Source organism: Clytia hemisphaerica, unplaced genomic scaffold, assembly GCF_902728285.1.
Source record: "Clytia hemisphaerica strain Z4C2 unplaced genomic scaffold, Clytia hemisphaerica genome assembly, whole genome shotgun sequence".
Taxonomy (NCBI): Eukaryota; Metazoa; Cnidaria; class Hydrozoa; order Leptothecata; family Clytiidae; genus Clytia; species Clytia hemisphaerica.
This window is the reverse complement of record NW_027103585.1, coordinates 612,979-634,539: the sequence shown is the minus strand read 5'-3', so window position 1 is coordinate 634,539 and position 21,561 is coordinate 612,979. Positions and strand designations below refer to the sequence as shown.

The 21,561-nt window shown below is 36.7% G+C and overlaps 1 protein-coding gene across 1 annotated transcript in view; it reads left to right on the top strand.

The window, feature by feature from the left end:
• LOC136801383 (DNA repair and recombination protein RAD54B-like) overlaps positions 1-21,561 on the top strand; it is a 70,517-nt gene that overhangs the window by 36,706 nt on the left and 12,250 nt on the right. The window contains exons 10-14 of the mRNA XM_067058022.1: positions 445-650; positions 9,797-9,934; positions 10,578-10,704; positions 11,311-11,417; positions 15,502-15,567. Coding sequence (XP_066914123.1) covers positions 445-650; positions 9,797-9,934; positions 10,578-10,704; positions 11,311-11,417; positions 15,502-15,567 — 644 coding nt within the window. The remainder of the gene's footprint in view (positions 1-444; positions 651-9,796; positions 9,935-10,577; positions 10,705-11,310; positions 11,418-15,501; positions 15,568-21,561) is intronic.

The window sequence follows — 21,561 nt, the reverse complement described above, 5'->3', positions numbered from 1 at the left end:
GCTAAAGCGAAAGTAGCTGGGTTCTAATGGTTTTGTCTATATAATTGATATTTTGATATTTTTTTTTTGGTAAAATTATTTTGCTTTAGCCAATCATCGCTCAAAAGCTCATTTTAGATCATTTAAGATCAAAGCGGTTCGACAACTCGAGCCAACGTCTTTATTCCCAATGCGAGGTGCTATCGTTGGTTGTGCTATTTTTGAATTGAAGAGAACTTTTCATTTTGCCCTATGAGTAGGGTTTAAATTTCCCATTTTGATTTATTAACGGCGTAGTGGTATAGTGATTATCATCCTTGACTCCCGCCTGGGAGGCCCGAGTTCGATGTGGGTATCGTGTCTCTACGATTCACTTGGCAAGTGGATATACCTTCGCCCGGGTCAACCCATGATACAAGAGTGTGAGTTTTATCTTTTTATCCTTTACGTTTTTTGTTATAACAGTGGAATATGTTGTGTTTGTTCAAATGTCATCGCTCCAAAGAACACTCTACAATTCATTGATTCAAAGCACGTTGTATACTGATTGTATGTCAAACCAGGAGAGCGGTTCAAAACACCTGTTATGTATTGGCGCTTTGAAGAAATTGTGTAATAGCCCTCATATACTTCGACAGTTCGTGGAAAATAAAACAGATTGCAAAAACCAGGTAACTTCCATACACTGTATACACTTTTCTCAAGAACTATGATTACTCAGCTGGTGCACGATGTTCTTTTTACGTCCATCTAATGTCCCAACGTCTTTTTAACGTTAATGAGACTAGGTAGTCTATTCGAGTTGCATTTATCTCATAAAATATCACCAAATATAAAAAATGCTCTGCTCCAAAGGCATTTGGTCAATTCAACACTGCGTTGTACAAGAAAACGAAAGCGATAGCTAAAGCGAAAGTAGCTGGGTTCTAATGGTTTTGTCTATATAATTGATATTTTGATTACTTTTTTTTGGTAAAATTATTTTGCTTTAGCCAATCATCGCTCAAAAGCTCATTTTAGATCATTTAAGATCAAAGCGGTTCGACAACTCGAGCCAACGTCTTTATTCCCAATGCGAGGTGCTATCGTTGGTTGTGCTATTTTTGAATTGAAGAGAACTTTTCATTTTGCCCTATGAGTAGGGTTTAAATTTCCCATTTTGATTTATTAACGGCGTAGTGGTATAGTGATTATCATCCTTGACTCCCGCCTGGGAGGCCCGAGTTCGATGTGGGTATCGTGTCTCTACGATTCACTTGGCAAGTGGATATACCTTCGCCCGGGTCAACCCATGATACAAGAGTGTGAGTAGATTAGACAGACACTGTGACGTGTCGTGGCACTCATAAGGCTCGATCTCGCGTGAGCATCGCTCTCTCTCTCAGTGTCGTTCGAGGGTCATAATATACGCCATGACTTGGCAGCTTGCGCCTGTCAACGGCCGAAGACCTGATTTAGCAAGTCGCCGACCGAATACCTGATAGATAAGTTAAGGTTAGTTAAACTAGCTTAAACCACTCGGCTAGGCATCAGTTGCGGTGGTCCAGTGGTTAGTGTAGTGGTATCGAAGACGAGAAATGGGTAGTTCGAGACGAGTTATCGACATTAATTTTCATTCTTTTTAGTTTAAAACCTTTTAGCTTAATTTGTTTTCAATACTATTTCCCATTGAAACATCATATAAAGATCTTGATTGAATTTATTAAAAAAATTTATAACAAATTTCCACAATTCATTTTCTCCAGGTCTTCGGCCGTTGAAAAAGGTATTCGACCGCTGCATCAAGTCTTCGGTATTTAATTCAGGTCTGCGACCGCTAATTCAGGTCTGCGTCCGCTGACAGAAAAAAAATCTGCAGTTTTACCTGAATTCAATCACGGTCACAAAGAAAGGGAATTTCACTCAACATATAATTTTTCTGGTGATAATATTTTTGTAGCAAATGAAATATATTATCTATTTTCGCTTTTCCCCTAATTAATTTGATAATTCTGCAGATGTTTCTATATTCTTTCTGAAATATCTTTGACTATTTTTTGCGATAAAAATATGTACTATTGGTTGTGTTTATTAATGATATTCATGACGTAATGTTTTCTACGAAAAGATCCTGGTTTTTGCCAGTAGCGGCAAACTTTATACAACTTTTGTCTAGTTTAATTTTGCCACTACTGGCTAAAACCGGGGTATTTCCGTAGAAAGTATTACGTCATGAATATCATGAATTCTTTCCTGGTATGACTTAAAGAATTTACAGCTCAAAAAAAATTTTCCAGTAAGTCTGAAAAATATTCCCCCTTTCACTTTTGATAGACAGTTGACTCCCTCTAATTCGATCTTATAGAGGACCAAAAATTTTGTTCGAATTAGAAAAAGAATCAGATTACAGTGAGTAATTTTAATACATTTTTCAGTTGAAGGGACCAATAGTTTAGTTCGAGTTAAAGAAAGATTCGAATGATAGAAGTTCGAATTAGAGAGAGTTGACTGTATTCAATCCATCAACGCGTAATATTGATTTAATTTGTTAAAATATCTCTAATCCTTCTCCCTTTTGTTGCAAAGCGAATGAAAACATTTGCTATACCAGAGATACTGGCAATCGCCAGACAAGCTTGATAAGCGACGCCTTTTGCTCGATCCTTAAAACCACCTACAGTACGAACACTATATTCAGATAATTTACCACAAATGGTGAATAACAGGCCAGTATAATTCCCAAATAGATCTTGGCAAGTCGTGTTATATCTTTATCAGTTTTGGTCAATTTCCGAGAGTTCTCCTGATGTTTTCGTAGATGAATTATAGATAAAATGTAAAACGTTAAACCAGAAATCAAAACAAAGAAATCCACTAAAGCCAGCAGATATGTAGCGACTGGTTTGAAAATCTCAAAACCAAAATTAGCAACAACGGATTGCCAAATTGCTAAAAATATGTATATAATGTACAGGGTATAATATTTTCGCTTGGTAATCTTGATACCTCCAACGGACATGAATCGAACGCGTAGGAATCGATCTAATGCCAAGAACAAAAGAGTAGCATGTGTTGAATAACTGAATAAGTCAGATACCATGTGTAACATTCTAGCTTGAAAACATTCCATAGTTTCCACCAAAAGTAGTAAAATAATCCACAAAGAACAAGTAATGAAACCATAAGATAGTTGCAGTATAGATAAGAGGAATAAGATTCTGTACGCGAATTTCGTGTGAATTTTACGTAATATCATTACATAGATAACCAAGGAGTTGACAGCAATGATGAGGATTGCCAGAAGCGTAAAAATGATTGAGAAAACAAACCGATCTTCTTTGGCCAAAACCAGTTGAAATAAACAAGGCATGTCTTTCTGTATGGTTTTTATATTTCCTACATAAATGATTAGTTAAAAATGACGAGATTGCAAAGCCTTTCCAAGTTAAAAATGACGAGATTGCAAAGCCTTTCCAAGGTGAATACCAAGAATCTTGGTGTCATGGAGAAAAGTTTAGTGTGCAATCATGGTCATAATATTTGAGAAAAAAGGGAAATTCCCACGAAATCTTACAACCACAAACGATTTGGAAGTGCTCTAAATTAGGTTTAGAGTCTTAACGCTAGACTTACGTCTTAGGACCTTAGGACCTGAGAATCTGAAAAGTCCAAGAATGACCCAACAGAGCTCGGGATATAGCCTGGAAGACTATAAACCCCTCCCGAATTGAAATATTCGAATAAATTTATCAATTAGCCCAAAAGCGGCTTTCTCGCCCCAACTTTAAATTGCTAAAAACGAGGAATTAACCAAAATTCTCAATATATTTTGACCGAGATTGTAGTTTAGCAATTAAATTGTTTCAATTATTTCCTTGAACTAACGGAGATTCATATGAAGAACAAATTTGCATATCCTTGGAATCATTGATTGATTTGAAAAACGATATCTTGAAACAAAGTTCTCCCTCCTTTTTATTCAATTTCTTTAGATTATGAAAAATCTTTTTTAGATTAGCTAGCTTATACTTTTTATTAATTTTATACCAGCGGGTGGGACATGATTTTAAGAATTACAACTCAAATTTTTAAATCAAAATTATACGTCTCGTTTTTTAATGGGACGAAGTTTTAGTTCTTTTGTCCACATCGACCTCAGCATGCTTGTTTTTAAGGCTGAATCAATTTATATAATGTCTCCTCCCTAATTGCGTATCTAAGATTCTTAGATACGCATATAGGTTAAAGAATATCTCCAATGATAATAAGTAAATTGTTGGCTAATTAGTTAAGTTTTATTTGTTCAAATTACAAAGAAATTTGAATTAAAGATTTAGAGTACGGTTTTTACGGGAATTTCCCCTTCACGTAAACTTAGACGAATGTTCGGATATAGATTTTATTTATTTTATTTATTCTTTATTTAAAGTTGGGTACTAAAAATCTAGATTTTACAAATGAATATAAAGTCTAATTAAATCCAACTTAGTAAAAAAAAAAAAAAAAAAAAAATAACAAAATATTAATTAATAAAGTTTAAAAACACATTTAAAAGTAGAGTCAACCATATTTCTAAATGCAACCTTTACAGGTGCATATAGGAGAAACAGATTTCAGAGCAGCCTTAAAAGATTTTAGTGAATCTAGGTTCTTAATATTGGATGGTAATTTGTTCCAGGAGACTGCTCTGAAATCGAAAGTATTTACAGCAAAAACACTATCATATTTTTCATATAATGGTAAAGCTAACGAATGACCAGAACGGAGGGTATAAGCAGATTGTCCTGTATTGAAAATATCATGCATAATGCTAGGTCCGATGTGCTGGATTGACTTGAAAACTTCAACGGACAGAAGTTTTAGATTGCGTGCATGAATAGTCTCTACATTACAATCTGCTAGTAAGTCCTCATAACTAACACCACTACTGTTTTTAATAGCACGGAGTGCTCTGTAGTGGCATTTGTCTATAAGGTTGCTTCCCCCTTTACCACAAAACATCCAAACCAGGGGGCAATAATTAAAAGGTGACAAGATATAAGAGTTAACAAGAATCTTAGTTTGATCATCAGACAGAAAGCTTCTCATCCTACGAAGAGCCCTTAATTTTTGGTTGGATTGTTTACAGAGCTCACTCACGTGGGGAAGAAGAGAGATCTTATCATCGATTTTGAGCCCTAGAAGTTTCACAACCTCAACATTATTTAAGACAATATCCTTGATTTTCAAAGAGAGATTTTGGTTAAATGTTCCCGGGTATATCAGCTGGAATTTTGAAGGGTTAGCAACCATAGAGTTATACTCAAACCACTCTAATAAAATTTTCAATTGGTTTAATAAATTTCTATTTACATCGGCAATACTCGAGCCAGTAGAGGATAAAGTATTGTCATCGGCAAAGTTTGAGATTTCTTGAATAATGTAAAATAAATCATTAATGAATATGTTGAATAATAAAGGACCTAAAATAGATCCCTGGGGAACACCTAAGAAAATATCAAGCCAAGAACTAAGATGTGAACCTATACGAACACGGTGCTTTCTATTGCTAAGGTAACTGTGCATGAGTTTAAGGCTGTCATTTCCGAGGCCATACGCTGAAAGTTTGGCTAACAGGAGGTCATGAGGTAAGCAGTCAAAGGCTTTCGATAAGTCAATTAGAACAGCACCCACTTTTTTATTATCAGCAAGAGCATTTTGCCAATTTCTTATTAAGTTTAATACGGCATGCTGAGTGCTATGCCCCTTCCGAAATCCACAAAGGAGTCTTGAAAACGAAGATTCCAAATGCTCATTAAGCTGATCTGCTAAGATACGTTCAAAAATCTTGGAGACGACAGGAAGTAAACTTATGGGTCTGTAATTTGACTTATCAGTTGAGGAGCCTTTTTTAAAACTTGGAATGATGTCAGCGAGTTTAAGCCTATCAGGAAATGTTCCTGATGAAAGACAGTCATTGAAGCAAAAATTTAGAAATGGGACACACGACCTGGCAGCAATTTTAAGCACTCGAGTCGGTATATTTCCACTTACAGATTTCTTTGGCTTAAGGCTCAAAATAGCTTTGAGCATGTCTTGCTCTCCAATTTGGGAAAACTCAAACTTAGCCTCAGAAGTTTTGTGTTTAAGAATTTCCTTAATACTTGGATGATTTTCAAATTTTGAAGTTAAGGAATTATCAGACTTCAAAGGCATGTTATTGCAATCCCAGCTTGGAATGTCAAGATTCTCAGTTATCCTATTGAAATATGAATTGAAAATATCTGCAATATCATTATCAGATGTAAACAAAACAAGCATTCTCAATGAATTCTTCCATCATTAGCACAACTTTTGTTTGAGAATTTAGGTTTTATCGCATCCCAAAAATGTTTTGGTTTATTAGTTGTACTCATGAAGTAAGCTTTCCTTGCTTTTCTGTTCAATTTGACAACCAAATTTCTTTGACGCTTATAACAATCCTTGTCCTCAGGTTTCTTTGTCTTTTGAGCCAAGGCTTTGAGGTGTGATCTTAGCATGATTGCTTTTCTGAGGTTCTTGGTAACATAAGGTTTGTTATTTGCTCTCAGATATTTGGTTTTCAAAGGTGCATGTCTATCTAAAATATTTGTAAAAATATTTTCAAAATCATCATAATTGCTTAGTGCATTGTTGAATATACAAGTGTTAAACTCATAGAGAAATTCATCTTCGTTAAAGTTTTTATAATCTCGATATTTTATGATTTTGGGTGGTAATTTTTCATACTTTGTCTTAAGCATAAAATAAATCAGATTGTGGAAATCGCTTAGCCCTGTCACTACTGTTCCTGATTTTTTTATGGTGCTTGGTGTATTTGTTAAAATTAGGTCAATGCAGGTGCCTTGGGCTGATTTAAAGCATGTTTTAGATTTCATGATATTGGTAAATTCACAAAATTCAAGAAAATTTCTCAACTTAGGATCAGTAGGTTCAAGATTAAAATCACCACAGACATAAATATTATCATACGCTGGTTCATAATGATAAATAGCTTCAGATAAAGTATTAAAAAACAAATCAACATGTATTCTATCAGGTCTATAGATATTAAATACTAGCAGTTTTTTAGATTTAAGTCTTAGTTCCAAAGGCAAGATGTGTAAAGCAGGGTCTATATCAAATTTTGACAACTGACGTACTGGAATGTCACTTTTTACGTAAGTTAATAGGCCTCCACTGTTTGATTTACAATCAATTCGAAAAGGAGGAAAATGATAACCCTCAAATTTAAAATCTGCACTAGGAAAAGACTCATCAAGTTTAGTTTCTGCTATAGTAAGAACATCAAAAGCGTTACCAACAAAAACTTTAAGATCAGAGAATTTATTTCTTATCGAGTTTATATTTAAATAAGCAAGAAGAATATTGGTAGGATTTCTAAGTTTGAGATTAACCACAGTGTTCATACCATTCAGATTATTCAAAACATCAACATTAGACCCATTATCAAATTCATCATCTTTTTCATCAACAACAAGAGACTGGTCAATACAATTAGCTTTAGCATCAAATCAACATGTATTTGGAAATGAAATTTTTCAAATTTTGTGCAAAACATGAGATACCTGATCCGTTAAGGTGTAATTTTCTACTGGAAAGCATCTTATTGGTGATATTCTCGTGCGAGATCAAGTGGAGATTGTATTTTTCACAAAATTTTCCAATAACCAAGTTAACACGTTTGACCTTATCTGCCATCTTTTTCTTATCTTTACTATCCTCTCTGATCAACACTTCTGATATTATTAGTTGTGTCGAGGGGCTATGATTGTGTATTAGCTTACGAATTCCGTCCAAATTTTCTCCTGTGTTGCATCCATCACTTGTGATGTCGTTTGTGCCGACGTGTAGAATAATGTGGTTTGGTTTCCTTTTAAGTATTGGTCGAATGTGGTGTAACATATCATCACTATTTGCCCCAGGAAAGTTTTTCACAGAAACTTTAGCATTTTTATTAGAGAGCCCATTTCCTACAATGTTATTCAAAATACTGTCTCCACAAACAATTATTTCATCTCTTTTCATTTGAGCGTCCTTGTTTTTGTCAACAGCTATCCGAACTTTTTTGTCAGGCTTAGACACTTTCTTGTTCACATCATGGAAATTTTTTTCTTTTGATTGTTTTTTTGAGTTATAGTCAATCCTCATTTTCTCTCTAAAATTTGACAGTTGGTTTTGTAAAGTGTATTCATTCGATTTGGGAATACTTTCAACAACACTTGAATCAAAAGGAATGTCATTTAGCATATCATTGTCAAAAATATCAACAGTTTCTACAACTTTATGACTTTCAACAGATTTTTCTTTAGGAGAGTTTGAGAAACATTTTAATAGCTCCGAGTTTTGTGAGAGTGCAACTTTAAGGCTTTCTTGCGTCCTGTTAAGCTCCTGTTGTAGCAAATTTATCACAACTTCTTTCATCTCTAAAGTTGAATTTTGCCTCTCAACCCTTTCATTAAGAGAAGCCAGTGTCTCTGTTACATGTAATTTAAATTCAAGAAAATCAGAAAACATTTCCTCATTATCATAATGTAACACAGGGTTGGGTATTCCAGGTTGAAGTAAAGAGAAAGTGATACGGTTTAATCTTTTTACCTCTTTGATGCAACCAATGTTTATTAGCTTTGCGATTGATGTTTTGAACCTTTTCTCATCAAGTGAGTATCTTCTCCCCGGGGGGGGGGTACTAGGTTTGCAAGGTGACGGGTATGTCCGAGCCGAAAATCGAAAATCGACCCTTTGAGAGACAAAATTTTGGTGATTTTGGGACCCTTTGAGAGACTTTTTCCTAAATTTTGGTCCATTTTTTCCAAATTTTGGTCAAAATTCTTGGAAATCGTGACCCTTTGAGAGAGAAATTTTTGATTTTTGTGATTTTGGGACCCTTTCAGAGACTAAATTTTGAATTTGTACCCCTTTGAGAGACTTTTGAGGAATGAGAAAAGGTACCCTTATGGCTCGCACATACCCGGCACCCATTTTGCCTAAGTACCCCCCCCCCCCCCGGGATCTTCTCATACATTCCTTCAGCAAAATTTCTGAATCACATCCCTGCTTCTTGTTTTTCCTTTCCTTTATAACCAACAAAACATTATCACAATCTTTATCTTCATTAATCTGATCCTCCTCCTGAATTGTAACATTTATTAATCTGTCAGTGACATTATTCAAATTTGCTTCAAAGCTCGTTTCAGCAGCCATTTTGCCACTCCTTCCTCTACGCGTGTGTACTTCGGAGTGAAAGAAAGAAAGAAGAAAGCCTCGAATAACAATAAGTTCGAACCAGCGAGAGTGTAGTCCAACTCTAAGTAGTTTTTGGTTTGAGTGAACCCTAAGAAAAGGATTATTCTTTTTATTTTATTTATTTTTCAAATAACTTTTTGGAATTATTGTGCATCCAAAGTTTTAAGGTTGAAAACAGGGTGGTTGAAAACAGGGTGCCATGAGCAAATTAAACCCAATGTCGAAACTCTTCGAACCATAGTTGTGCCTCCTCCGTAACTTAACTTTAGATTTACATAATAAAGTCTTGAAACTTTTGATAGAATTCAAATTAGATAGCGGTTTGTATTTGTTGAAAAGATAAAAAGGAGTGGGATGTCATCGAAAAGAATAAAATTTAAAAAAGGCAAGAAAATGAAGAAGAAGAAAATCAACTTCTTGTAGAATTGTGCTATGATACGAGTCCGTTAGAGGTTGCTAGGAGCTGTTAAAATATCGGCTGTTGCCAATATAATTCCGCCCTATATTCTTTAACTTTCCACTTTGAAAACAAACAAAGTCCCTGCTAGGAATAAAAATCGATTTCGTTTTTCAGATATTTGAAGATTTATTGGATCATTTACCAGAAGATGATGATATCAAAGATTGCTGTAAATTGCAAGTTGTTCATTCCCTCATTAGTTCCTTTCGAAGAAAGAAAGAAAAAGTCCTTCTTGTTGCACTTTCTACCAAGGTAATGTGAGCGTTTCATTTTGCCTGGAATACGCGCTTTTTTAAAAAAACAATTCTAAAGAACATATTAAGAACATTTAAGAACATCCGAGCCTCTGCTAAATTTTACTGACTTACATGATTCTTTTTTTTACAAGAATATAGTTTGTGAGAAGAACTTAATAATATTGATAATATTGGCCAAAAAATTCAGAATATGTTAAAAGTATGCCACAACCATGGAATTTGGCAACTGAACCTGAGAACCATTTTTAGAGTATTTTTACCTGCAAATTGTTTATTATTCCCCATTAATGTCAAAAAGTGTCACAGAAATGTAAAATATTTGCTTCAGGTATCTTTTGCATGCTAGATTTAGGCTGGGTTTGGATCCTAACCTAAGAATACTGTAAGAATATTCCAGGATGATCTTTTCCTAAAAAGTTAAGAATATCCATGATGCAATGGAAAGACACCATTCTTATTAAAAAATAGCGTGCATATAAAAAAGTGCGTAGGGAGAAAACCTCTCCGGTCGAGATATTTACTAAACTTTTCTTTTGCTGTTTCAAATTTTGCTTTAAAAATAATCGAAGCAATTGCATTCTGCCTCAATATGATCGACACCCATGTTAAAAAATCATGTCTTCTTTTTCACCCTACAGGTTTTGGATATTTTAGCAAAGTTTTGTGATTCGATAGAAATTAAATATGTTCGCTTGGACGGAAAAATGACGGCAGACCAACGACAAAGTTCGATCGATCGATTCAATGATAAATCGAGTAATATAAGTAAGTTTTCTATGCACCCGCCTTAAGTTTTTTTGGGGTTTACTGTGTTTTCAGTTCGTAAGATTCAAAACCATGCTCGTAAATTTTATAAACTGTGTTCGTAATTTTCAAAACCGTGTTTGTAAAATTCGAAACCGTGCTCAAAAATTTCAAAATGGTGCCTTTAATTCAAGATCTTGCTCGTAAAATTCAAATTATAAATCCTCTATGAATGTTTTCACCATTTTTCGAATCGTCATTTTTGATTATTTGTATATATTTTTCAAAAAGCTTTGTTGTTATCTTGAAGAAGGTCGTGAAGGCGGAAATATTGATAAGGAGACTTTTTTCACTTCGAGTGTCCAGTCTTAAACCTAAGCAGAGGGCTCAGAGGTGGAATATGAAAATTTGTTCTTATGGTAGTCGTGTATTAACCCATTCAAATGTATTTTTTATGGAAAGTCAGGCCCCAACCAAGAAAGCTTTTTCTCGCAGCACTGGAGGACCGTAACATTCTTCTTGCTAAACATGATGCCAGCACTATTATATACGTCAATAGGCTAATAAATCATTATACATTTTTCAAAACAACAATAACTACTTTGTTTAATGTTTTTCTTTTTCCAGTGGTATTTCTCTTGAGCTCCAAAGCTGGTGGAGTTGGTTTAAATCTCACTGCCGCATCCAGGCTAATATTGTATGATATAGATTGGAACCCGGCTAACGACTTGCAGGTATGTAAGCCTCTACTTTCCTTCAATATGATTTTGTTATCACTTGGTTGGTACACCCTTTTTTTTAAGAATACATTTTATATGTCCATTTTTTTATGTCCATGATGAAAATGGCCAAAAAATTAAGAATCTCGTAAGAATATTGTCATCATGGAATTAGGCAACAGAAGCTAAGAATGTCATTTCTATAGCAGCTATTCTTCTATAAAAGTTTCACAAAAATCCGAAATTCTTGCTTGAGGTATATACTTTAATCGTAGAAATTTTAGCGAGACTAATTTTAGCGTTTTAGCGAGTTTTCCCTATTTTCGCTAAAATAAATCTCGCTAAAACATGCCGAATCGACAGATCGCTAAAATTTATCCGCGCGAAATTTCTGGTTATATTGCATTGATACATTTTTATCAATAGGAAGGGTTTCAGTGCAAAGAAATGCTCGAAAACAAATTCAGTCAATAATGTAATACGAGTATTCGCTAAAATTTATCCATGCAAAATTTTTTGAAATCTTGATTCGCTAAAATAAATCCAAAAACAATCAAGATTTTCCTGACTCGCTAATATACGCTAAAATTAGTCTCGCTAAAATTTCTACGATTAAAGTATTGCATGCTACAATCATGGTCGAAAGATATTGAGATTTTAGTGTATTTCAACGTTTTTCAGAATTTAAAGTTCGGGCGAGCATTGCTATTTTAGCACTTCCACTTTCTTTCATTGAATATTTCGATTTTAGAGGGGTTTGGCGGCTTCTAGGCTATATTCCAAGCCTTATTTGAGCAAATTTGAGCTTTTAAATCCTGAGATCCTAAGGTCCTAAGTTTTAAGTCTCATGTTAAAACTCAGAGTTAAAACTCTACTTTCCAACTGTAGTTTAAGGTGCTTAAAAATCATTTGTGGTGTTTCAAATTTCGCCGGGAACTCCCCTTTGTCTCAAATATTTTGTCCATGATTGTAGATTTAGGCTTGGTTTTAATCCTTGATCTAAGAATACTGTAAGAATATTTCAGGATGATTTCGACCAAAAAGCTAAGAATATCTATGGTGGAATGGATTTCCACAAAAATACGTGTATATTACGTTTTATTCAAGATACACGTTTTTTCATAAAAACAAACTATATAAGAACATAAGGCTTCGATAGCCAAACTACGAAGAACAAGTTAAGAACATTTTAAGGCTTTGTGGACTCTAAAACAACCGATTTCTTAGGAAAATGGACAAAAATTCTCAGAAAATGTTAAGAACATCCAAAGGCTACTAAGATTTTGGATGTTCTTATAAAAAAACGTGTGTGCATAGCACTACTTCGTCACATATCCTTACTTCGTCTCCTATTGTTATTTTCTCTTTTACGTCATAATATATGCATGAGTAATCGCATAAATTATTTCTGATTGATCTTGAGATTAGAGGTGGTTTCTACTTGCTTTTTTTTATTGTATTGTTCTGTAACACCTTTATAGCTGTTGAAATTAAACAAAAAAATTGTTCTTTCATTCTTTCATGCGAAGGTGTTACTAAACAAATGATACAAGAAATAGTCTATGGTTGATCTCTCTTTTTTTTAAAGGTGTTAACAAACAAACTAATAAAGTGAATGGATGGTCGCTTTTTTGTTCCGTCTAGCAAAAAGTAATACAAAAGGTTGAAATCTCAATGTCTGAACCCTTTTTTTATCAAAAACTTTGTAAAGAACATACTGTATACGGTTTCTAAGAAGCGTGTATGCACCTTTGCAGTCTCTCCTGACACTACAATCCCGGACTTAACAGCTGATTGGTTGTGAGGGACATATTTACTGATTCTACGTCACTTATGACCAATCAGCTGTTGATTCTATGATGTAATATCAGAAAGCATTGCAACGGCGCACATCTTAAATACAGGCTTTGCTTTACATTGAAGTGATGTCAGCTCCTTGAAACTGTACCTGAAATGACTTCAAAATTAAAAGTGATATCTGAATTTTACCTAGATATTTTACTCCTCAAGTTGAGACATTTAAATGAAATTTCTAAAAAAGTGAGTTGTGAGCCGTGAATAAGCCTATAAGTAGTAAGTAAGTCTGCGACCGCAGTTGGAGGCGACCCGAAGGCTCCTCTTTCGATAGCTATTTACCCGAAGGTAAGGGAGGGCGCCACTCTTTCTCCTTGGAATACTCCACTTGCCCTTGATCCTTCTCTTAATTGCTGAGCATCAAGCAGAGATGCATCAAGTACCATTTTAAGAATCTTTCGTATGACCCGGCTGGGGGTTGAACCCACAACCTTGCGAACCGTAGCCGTGAATTAGCCTAGACGTCACTCGCATTTTTTCTACGCAAGAGACAACGTAACAAACTATAGACCTGTTTCTTTACTCAGCATACCAAGCAAAGTAGTTGAGAAATTTATCTGCTCTCAGCTAAATGATCATCTTGTCACATTTAATTTGTTAAATGAACACCAATGGGGTTTTAGAGCAGCTAGATCAACTGAAGATCTACTATTATACTTGACTGAAACATGGTATAAAGCCTTAGATGACAAAAAGGTTGTAGGAATACTTATGATTGACTTTAAGAAGGCTTTTGACAGTGTGTCTCATGAAGTGCTATTGAATAAACTCTCTGCATGTGGGGTGTCGGGGGATTTCCTCGAATTCATGATGAGCTACCTCAAAGAAAGATCGCAAATCACCAAAGTGAATGGAGTTACATCGACCAAATCCTCTGTTGAATACGGCGTTCCTCAGGGATCGATACTTGGACCTCAATGTTTCTCAATGTACGTGAATGACATGCCAGATGTTGGAGATGAGGAAATCGACCTATAGGCAGATGACTCTGAGACTTACTCGATAGCTGACACTGTTGACGAAGTAATGATTAACTTGCAAAAACAAATGGAACTAATTGCTAATTATTCGTTAGAGAACTGTCTTACAATCCATCCAGATAAATGTCAAATATTGATATTAAGCAAACAGAAGTTCATTGGTCCCCTACCAGATGTTAAGATCAACAACAATTCTATCAAAATAACTGACAAAACAAAATGTCTTGGTGTGATTCTTGACAATAAACTATCATGGGGCCCTCATACGGAAATGGTGTGTAATGCCTTTAGCAACAAACTTAAAAACCTTTACAAAATGAACACTCTTGATAAAGTTACGCTTAGAACAATCTATAATAGCGGTATTTTACCATCAGTAATATATGGTATCTTGATCTGGGGGAATTGTGCTGATCACCTACTGGACGATATAGAAAAGATCCACATTAAAGCTGCTCGTTTCATCGAACGAATCAAGAAGAAAGTAAAAGGCTGTGAAGTTCTCGCTCAAGCAAAGTGGAAGCCTCTTGCTTTCTACTATAAGAAACATCTTACATGCAAAACTTATAAAATCTACAACGACTTGACTTCACCGTTATTGAAAGACTTCATCAACAAATCAACCAAAACAAAACGCACACGAAACGAATGCAAAATCGACCAACCAGCTTTCAACTATGTCGGATATAAACGCTCTTTTGCCTACAGAGCTTCAACATCGTGGAACCTCCTTCCCCTATGTGTTAGAGAGAAAAAATCTTTAGCCACTTTCAAAAAGGCATTACTTGAATCAAAAGTTATACCCAAAATTAACTTTGGCTACAATTCGACATCCAGGGCTCGTGACCCGGAAAATTATCTATACTATTAATATTTTATCTCAGTTTATATATCTTATACATTATAACATACATAGAATTATTTTTTAATTTTTATTTTAAACTACATAGAATGGATCCTGCAGTCAAACCTACATTTAAAATTCTCACAAATTTCTCTAGTCTCTATCAACCTATTCATGCATCCTAACAAAATCTAAGTTAATACTTAAATCTCAATAAATTAAATTTTTCAAAATTTTGAGGACACTAAGATTTTGGTCTAGATTTATAGTAGGTCCACATCAGTGGTTTTTCACTGTCTGCTAGTTTGTATTGACCTTCTTTACCAAATAAATTAATGATAATAATAATAACATTTCCTGTTATTTGGTTGTTGGTACTCGCTAGTGGTGAATTTAATAATGGGCTTTTTTCCACTACTAGGCCATGGCACGGATATGGAGAGATGGTCAAAAAAAGAAAGTACATATTTACCGCCTTCTTGTCAATGTAAGTTTTATCTCATACTCTCGTTTTCATTTATACAAATTGAAATTTTTCTTTAACTGCCCTTCATCTAGCCTTATTACTACAAGGAATTTACAATTTTTTTAAAGGAGTCTGCTAAATGACGCGCCTTACGCGCCCACGCGCCCTCATATTTTTAACGCGCCTTCGCGCCTTACGCGCCTTACGCGCCCACGCGCCCTAAAATGTTACGCGCCCACGTGCCTACGCGCCCTGGTAATTTGACGCGCCTTAAAAATTTGACGCGCCCTGATAATTTGACGCGCCCTAAAAATTTGACGCGCCTTAAAATATCGACGCGCCCTGATAATTTGACGCGCCCTAAAAATTTGACGCGCCCAAATAATTTGACGCGCCTTAAAAATTTGACGCGCCCTAAAATATCGACGCGCCCTAAAAAATCGACCCGCCTTGATAATTTGACACTACCTAAGTAACTGACAGTAATGAGAACAATTACTTCGACTTTATTGATTTATCCTCCATATTCAAACGTCGGGTGAGAGTCTTGTTACGCATAAAAAATACCGTGAGTATCACAGCGCGAATAAATTCGATATTTTCTCTTTGAAAACTTGACCTCTGATATTCAGGGTACATAAAAAACGCTTAGAATGGTAAAGCTTCGGGGCCACGTGAATCATTTTTCATCAAATAGAATCATAAACAAGTTGCAGTTTAATTGATAAACTTTGTTTCAAGTGGCCCACCCCATCTTTGAAACAAAATTAACGAAACAATTTTTAACGGTCTTTCAAAAATTTTTCGAGTTTGATGAATTACGGACAATCTGCCTGGTTAGATTCATCACTGCTAAATTGATACACCTCGTTAAAGCCCAAAAATAGGTATGTTTAAGGGGTAGGAGTACATGCTTTAAGGGGTAGGAGCACATGCAGTTTCAAAAAAAAACGAAAAAGATGCCTTCCGCCGACCCTTTAGCAACAAAACACTTTTCTTTTGTTACTTTTTTAATCTTTTCTAACGCCGACATTCTTTTATAGACCAATCGTGTATGATTAGACCGGTCCCATTATTTCGTCCGTCAAAACCGTCGGAAGCTTAAGGCACATCAAAACCCTAGTGCGTGTCGAAATCTTAGGGCGCGTCAAATTTTCAAGGCGCGTCGAAATTCTTGGGCGCGTCAAATTTTGAAGGCGCGTCGAAATCATAGGGCGCGTCAAATTTTGAAGGCGCGTCGAAATCATAGGGCGCGTCAAATTTTGAAGGCGCGTCGAAATCATAGGGCGCGTCAAAGTTTGAAGGCGCGTCGAAATTCTAGGGCGCGTCAAATTTTGAAGGCGCGTCGAAATTTTAAGGCGCGTCAAATTTTCAAGGCGCGTCAGGCGCGTTAGGCGCGTGGGCGCGTAAGGCGCGTAAGGCGCGAAGGCGCGTTAGAAATATGAGGGCGCGTGGGCGCGTAAGGCGCGTCATTTAGCAGACTCTTTTTAAAGTCAGTATTTTTGCTACTGTGAAGATCGGTTTTAGGCATAGATTAGTTTGCCGTGGGTAGCCCACTTCGGCTTGTACCCACATTTTATACCCTACTGTGGAAGCCCGAAACAGTGTGGTGTGTTACAACGCTCTTTATTGATTCAGAGGCTAGAAAAATACAAAGAAAGTCTAATTAGAATTTAAAATAAAATAAAAATAGCTAAGTTCCGAATTCCGGAAATCAGTCAGTTCCGGATGGAAAGGGCCAATACCGGAATACGGAAAACTATACGGAACTCCAAAAGTAAAATGGCCCTAGAGCAAACAGAGGGCAAATAGAGGCCAGAAATAGAGTATGAAGCCAATACGACCAAAGGACGAAATGTAATGCCCAAAAGACTAACGGTCTGTGACCAGAAAAATAGCTAGGAAAATGACTCCAAAATCAACTAAAACGAAAGTCACAGACCAGGTCAAAGGTGACCAAATACAAGGAAAGATCTAAAGAATCCTAGAGAATCTAGTACCAAAAAAATGTACAAAAATAGGAAAAATTACAAGTCAAAAATATAGGAAAAACTTACTGAAACATAAGCTCCAAAGCACTGTGTATGGATGGCTCCACAGGAAATACCAAAATAAATTCTCAAGTAAATCCAAAATGAAAATCAATTCAATAACTCTAAAATGTTAACTTTAAAGTTTCTCCAACGAGAAGTGAAAACGGAGTTTCTACAAACTCCTCAAAACGTCTACACGTTCTCATAATAATTTCTAGATTGAATTCAAAAGCAAAAAAGGGCGATAAAAATAGAGAAAATTGTGCATTGGAGCATTAAAAACTAATTAAATTAAACATTAAAACGCGATATCATACGCTAATTCCCAAATGGGAATATAGCTACCAAAACAACATACGTCATAATATCACAAGTCTCTTGAGGCCAATGTTATCATTCGACAACTCTTGCTTTTGGTAGATCAGCCATGATCTGATTGGATGTTGATCCTCTGAGGTAACGACAAATGACACAATGGTAGATAATTTTCCGAACAAAGGTGTTTCCATTGACAACCCAGAAACCATGATTTCTCAATTCGTGAAGTGTGTGTAGACGACCTCTGTGAGCACACTTCTCGTGACACCATCGAACGATTGACTCAGATAACTCATGATTCTTTGGTAATAGAATAGGGTGTCTCAGTTGGAAGTCTATGTTGGATCTCCGCAATCTTCCACCAACACGAAGTACTCCTGACTCATCAATGAAGGGATTGAGACTGGAAATTGGGCTGTGTTCTGAGACATGGTTTTGCTTCTGCAAGGCTGCAATTTCGTCTGTAAATCTTACTTGCTGGGTGGTGGTGATGACGAGCCTTTCTGCTCCATTTACTTCTCCAATGGTGGGATGAAGCGATCTTTCGATGTTTGGAGCTTTACAAATGATGCGTACGAAACGTACGATTAATGCTACGATACGACATAGCCTTTTCCAATTTGAGATCTGCTTGATTAACCTCAAAAACACATTATTTGTTGCATCTTTTATCATGATTGCGTTCACTTTCTTTAGTTCTGTATCGTTTGCGTCTAGCTTGGTCGAGGGCTTTGATTTCTTCCACGTACTTTCGTTTTGCCAGAGGAATTCTGGCCCATGTATCCACATTTGGATCTTGTTTGCATCTTTGGTAGAAATTCCTCTTGAGGAGATGTCAGCTGGATTGTCAGTCGTTTTGATGTACCTCCAGGCTTCAAGGTCAGTAGATGAATGAATAGTTTGGACACGATTTGCCACAAAAGTTTTGAATCTCTTGGTAGTGTTGTGGAGATAGCTCAAAACCACCTCACTGTCGGTCCAGAATACATGTTTGGCATCTTTGACTTGTACTTCTTTCTCGACAAGATTGCAGATCTTTGTGGACAATACTCCTGCTGTCAGCTCAAGCCTTGGTATTGATACAAATTTAATTGGTGCAACACGTGATTTGCCAATTACCAAGGAACAATGGATTTCTCCTTCTTTGTTGATTTGTCTTAAGTATGTCACTTGTCCATATCCTCTCTCAGAAGCATCTGAGAAGTGGTGGAATGATTTCTCAACTGGTGTACCGAAGTCATCTGGCTGATAACATCGTGGTATGCTGATCAATTTGATATCTTGAAGGTCGGAATACCATTTTGTCCAATCGGTTGCAATATCCTCTGGAATTTGATCATCCCAGCCATGTTGCATCTTGCACAAAGTTTGGAGAATAAGTCTTCCTTTCAGGATGAATGGTGATATCAATCCAAGAGGGTCATAGATGCTGCTTATCATAGACAACATTCCTCGTCTTGTCAAAGGTTTCTGCTTCAATTCTGTCAGATCGAATTTGAACACGTCATCAGTGAGATTCCAGGACACACCGAGTGCTTTGTCAGTGAGTCCACCCAGTAGGGATGCATCCTTGAGTGACGATCCAAGATCCTCTTTTGGTAGAGAATTGAGCACGGTTTGACTGTTGGTTACGAACTTTACGAGGTTGAATCCTCCTCGTTTACATAGCGATTTGACACCCTGTATCATTTCAATGGTTTCTTGTTCGTCATCTTCTGATTTCAACATATCATCGACGTAGAAATTGTTGAAAAGGATGTTTCGTATCTTGTCGGGGAAATCTTCTTGATTGTCGATGGCTGTTCTTCTGAGTGCATAGCTTGAACAGCTTGGTGATGATCCTGCACCAAAGACGTGGACGTTCATTTCGTAGTCGATAGGTGTTGTAGTTAGATCGTTGTCTTTCCACCAAAGGAAGCGAAGAAGGGATCGTTGGTGTTCAGGAACAAAGACTTGGTAAAACATAGCTTGGATGTCTGCCATTACTCCAATCCGACCTTGACGAAAACGTGACAGAACTCCAACAATTTGATTGGTCAAGTCTGGTCCGGTTAACAATTGTTTATTCAGTGATTGATTCTGGAACTCAGCTCCACAATCCAGGACGACTCGGACCTTCTCTGGTTTTCGTGGATGATACACTCCATGGTGAGGAAGATACCAAACTTGCTTGTCATCTGGTAATTGTTTGGCGATTCTTGCATGACCATTCTTCAATATGGTATCCATAAACGTCATGTAGTGGTCGAAAAAGGTAGGGTTGCGTTCAAGTTTGCGTTTGAGACTTGCTAATCGTCTTTCTGCAACGCGTCTGTTGTTTGGTAAGTTGCTTTCTCCATCTCTAATGGAAGTACATAGTGACCATCCTCCATCGTTGTCTTTTCTTCCATAATGGACATAAACCTTTTGTCTTCGACTGACATGTGTGAATCTTCAAAGTCGATACGTTCGTTAGACTGGTTTTCGACAAAATCAGTGTTGTACAACGACTCGTACATTTCTCCAATGTCCATTTCTTTCACATTGGTCTTGAAAACGAAGTGATTACTCTTTGATTTTTCTGATATGTCAGTGACGATGGTTCTGTGACATCCAATTGATTGGCTCTTTGTGGAGGATTCTAATGGTCCAACGATGCACCATCCAAGAACGGTGCGATAAGCAAATGGACCTCCATCTTGACTTGGGATGACTTCGATTGGTTCGATAGCTTTGAGGCAGTCTGCACCGATAAGAAGCTCGACAGGTTGATGGTCATTGTCAGGTAAGCTATCTTTGATTTTGCCCAGGTAATCCCATGCCTTGATCTTGGATTTGGTGGCGATCTCATTTTGGTCGACTGGTAGATCTTCTCTTGAGAATGCTTTCTTGACAGTGATCGTTTGGTTGCTGTTTAACGCTCTGACACTCAGCTCCTTGACGACGGTAGAATTGACTTCACCAGTTCCATTCACTGTGGTGATTGATAAGGAGGTGGTACGTCCTTTGATGTTAATCCGGTCAACCAAGGTATCAGCAATAAATGATGCTTGGCTGCAGGGGTCGAGCATCGCAAGGGTGTGTCTTTCTGATAAGGGATCGTCTGCATGTTTGATGCAGATTGGAACTACGCACATTGATATAACTTCGTGACAATTGGTTGCACGACAAGTTGTTGTTTTGGTTTGAGGTTGATCTGTGTCTTCCTTCACATCTTTGGTATCTTTATTCATCTGATGATCTGATCTCCCTTGGTCTTTGGTATCAGTTCTATGGTCTGAATTGTCTCCATCAGCATGTGATGATGGTCGATCGTCTCTCTTGGTCTCTCTTGGTCGAAATTTGAAGCCGTGGAGGATAGTTGCATGCTTGGATCGACATACTTTACAGGTTCGTCGCCTTGTGCACGTTCGGGCGTTGTGATCATGGGTCATCTTTTGGAGACATCCAAAACAAAGTTTCTTTGATCTTATCATGATGCTACGTTGGTTGATATCCTTTGCTAGGATGACTGGGCAATCTTCTGCGTCATGTTGTTGCTCACAGAACGGACAGATTTTGATCCTTGGTGTTTGTTCGTTCTTGGTTGCAGCAGTCTTGAAGGAACGTCTTGGGTTTCTTGAGTGACCTTTCTCCAATTGTTTGGGTGAAGAATCTTTACTGATAGCATGACGAGAGTACAATG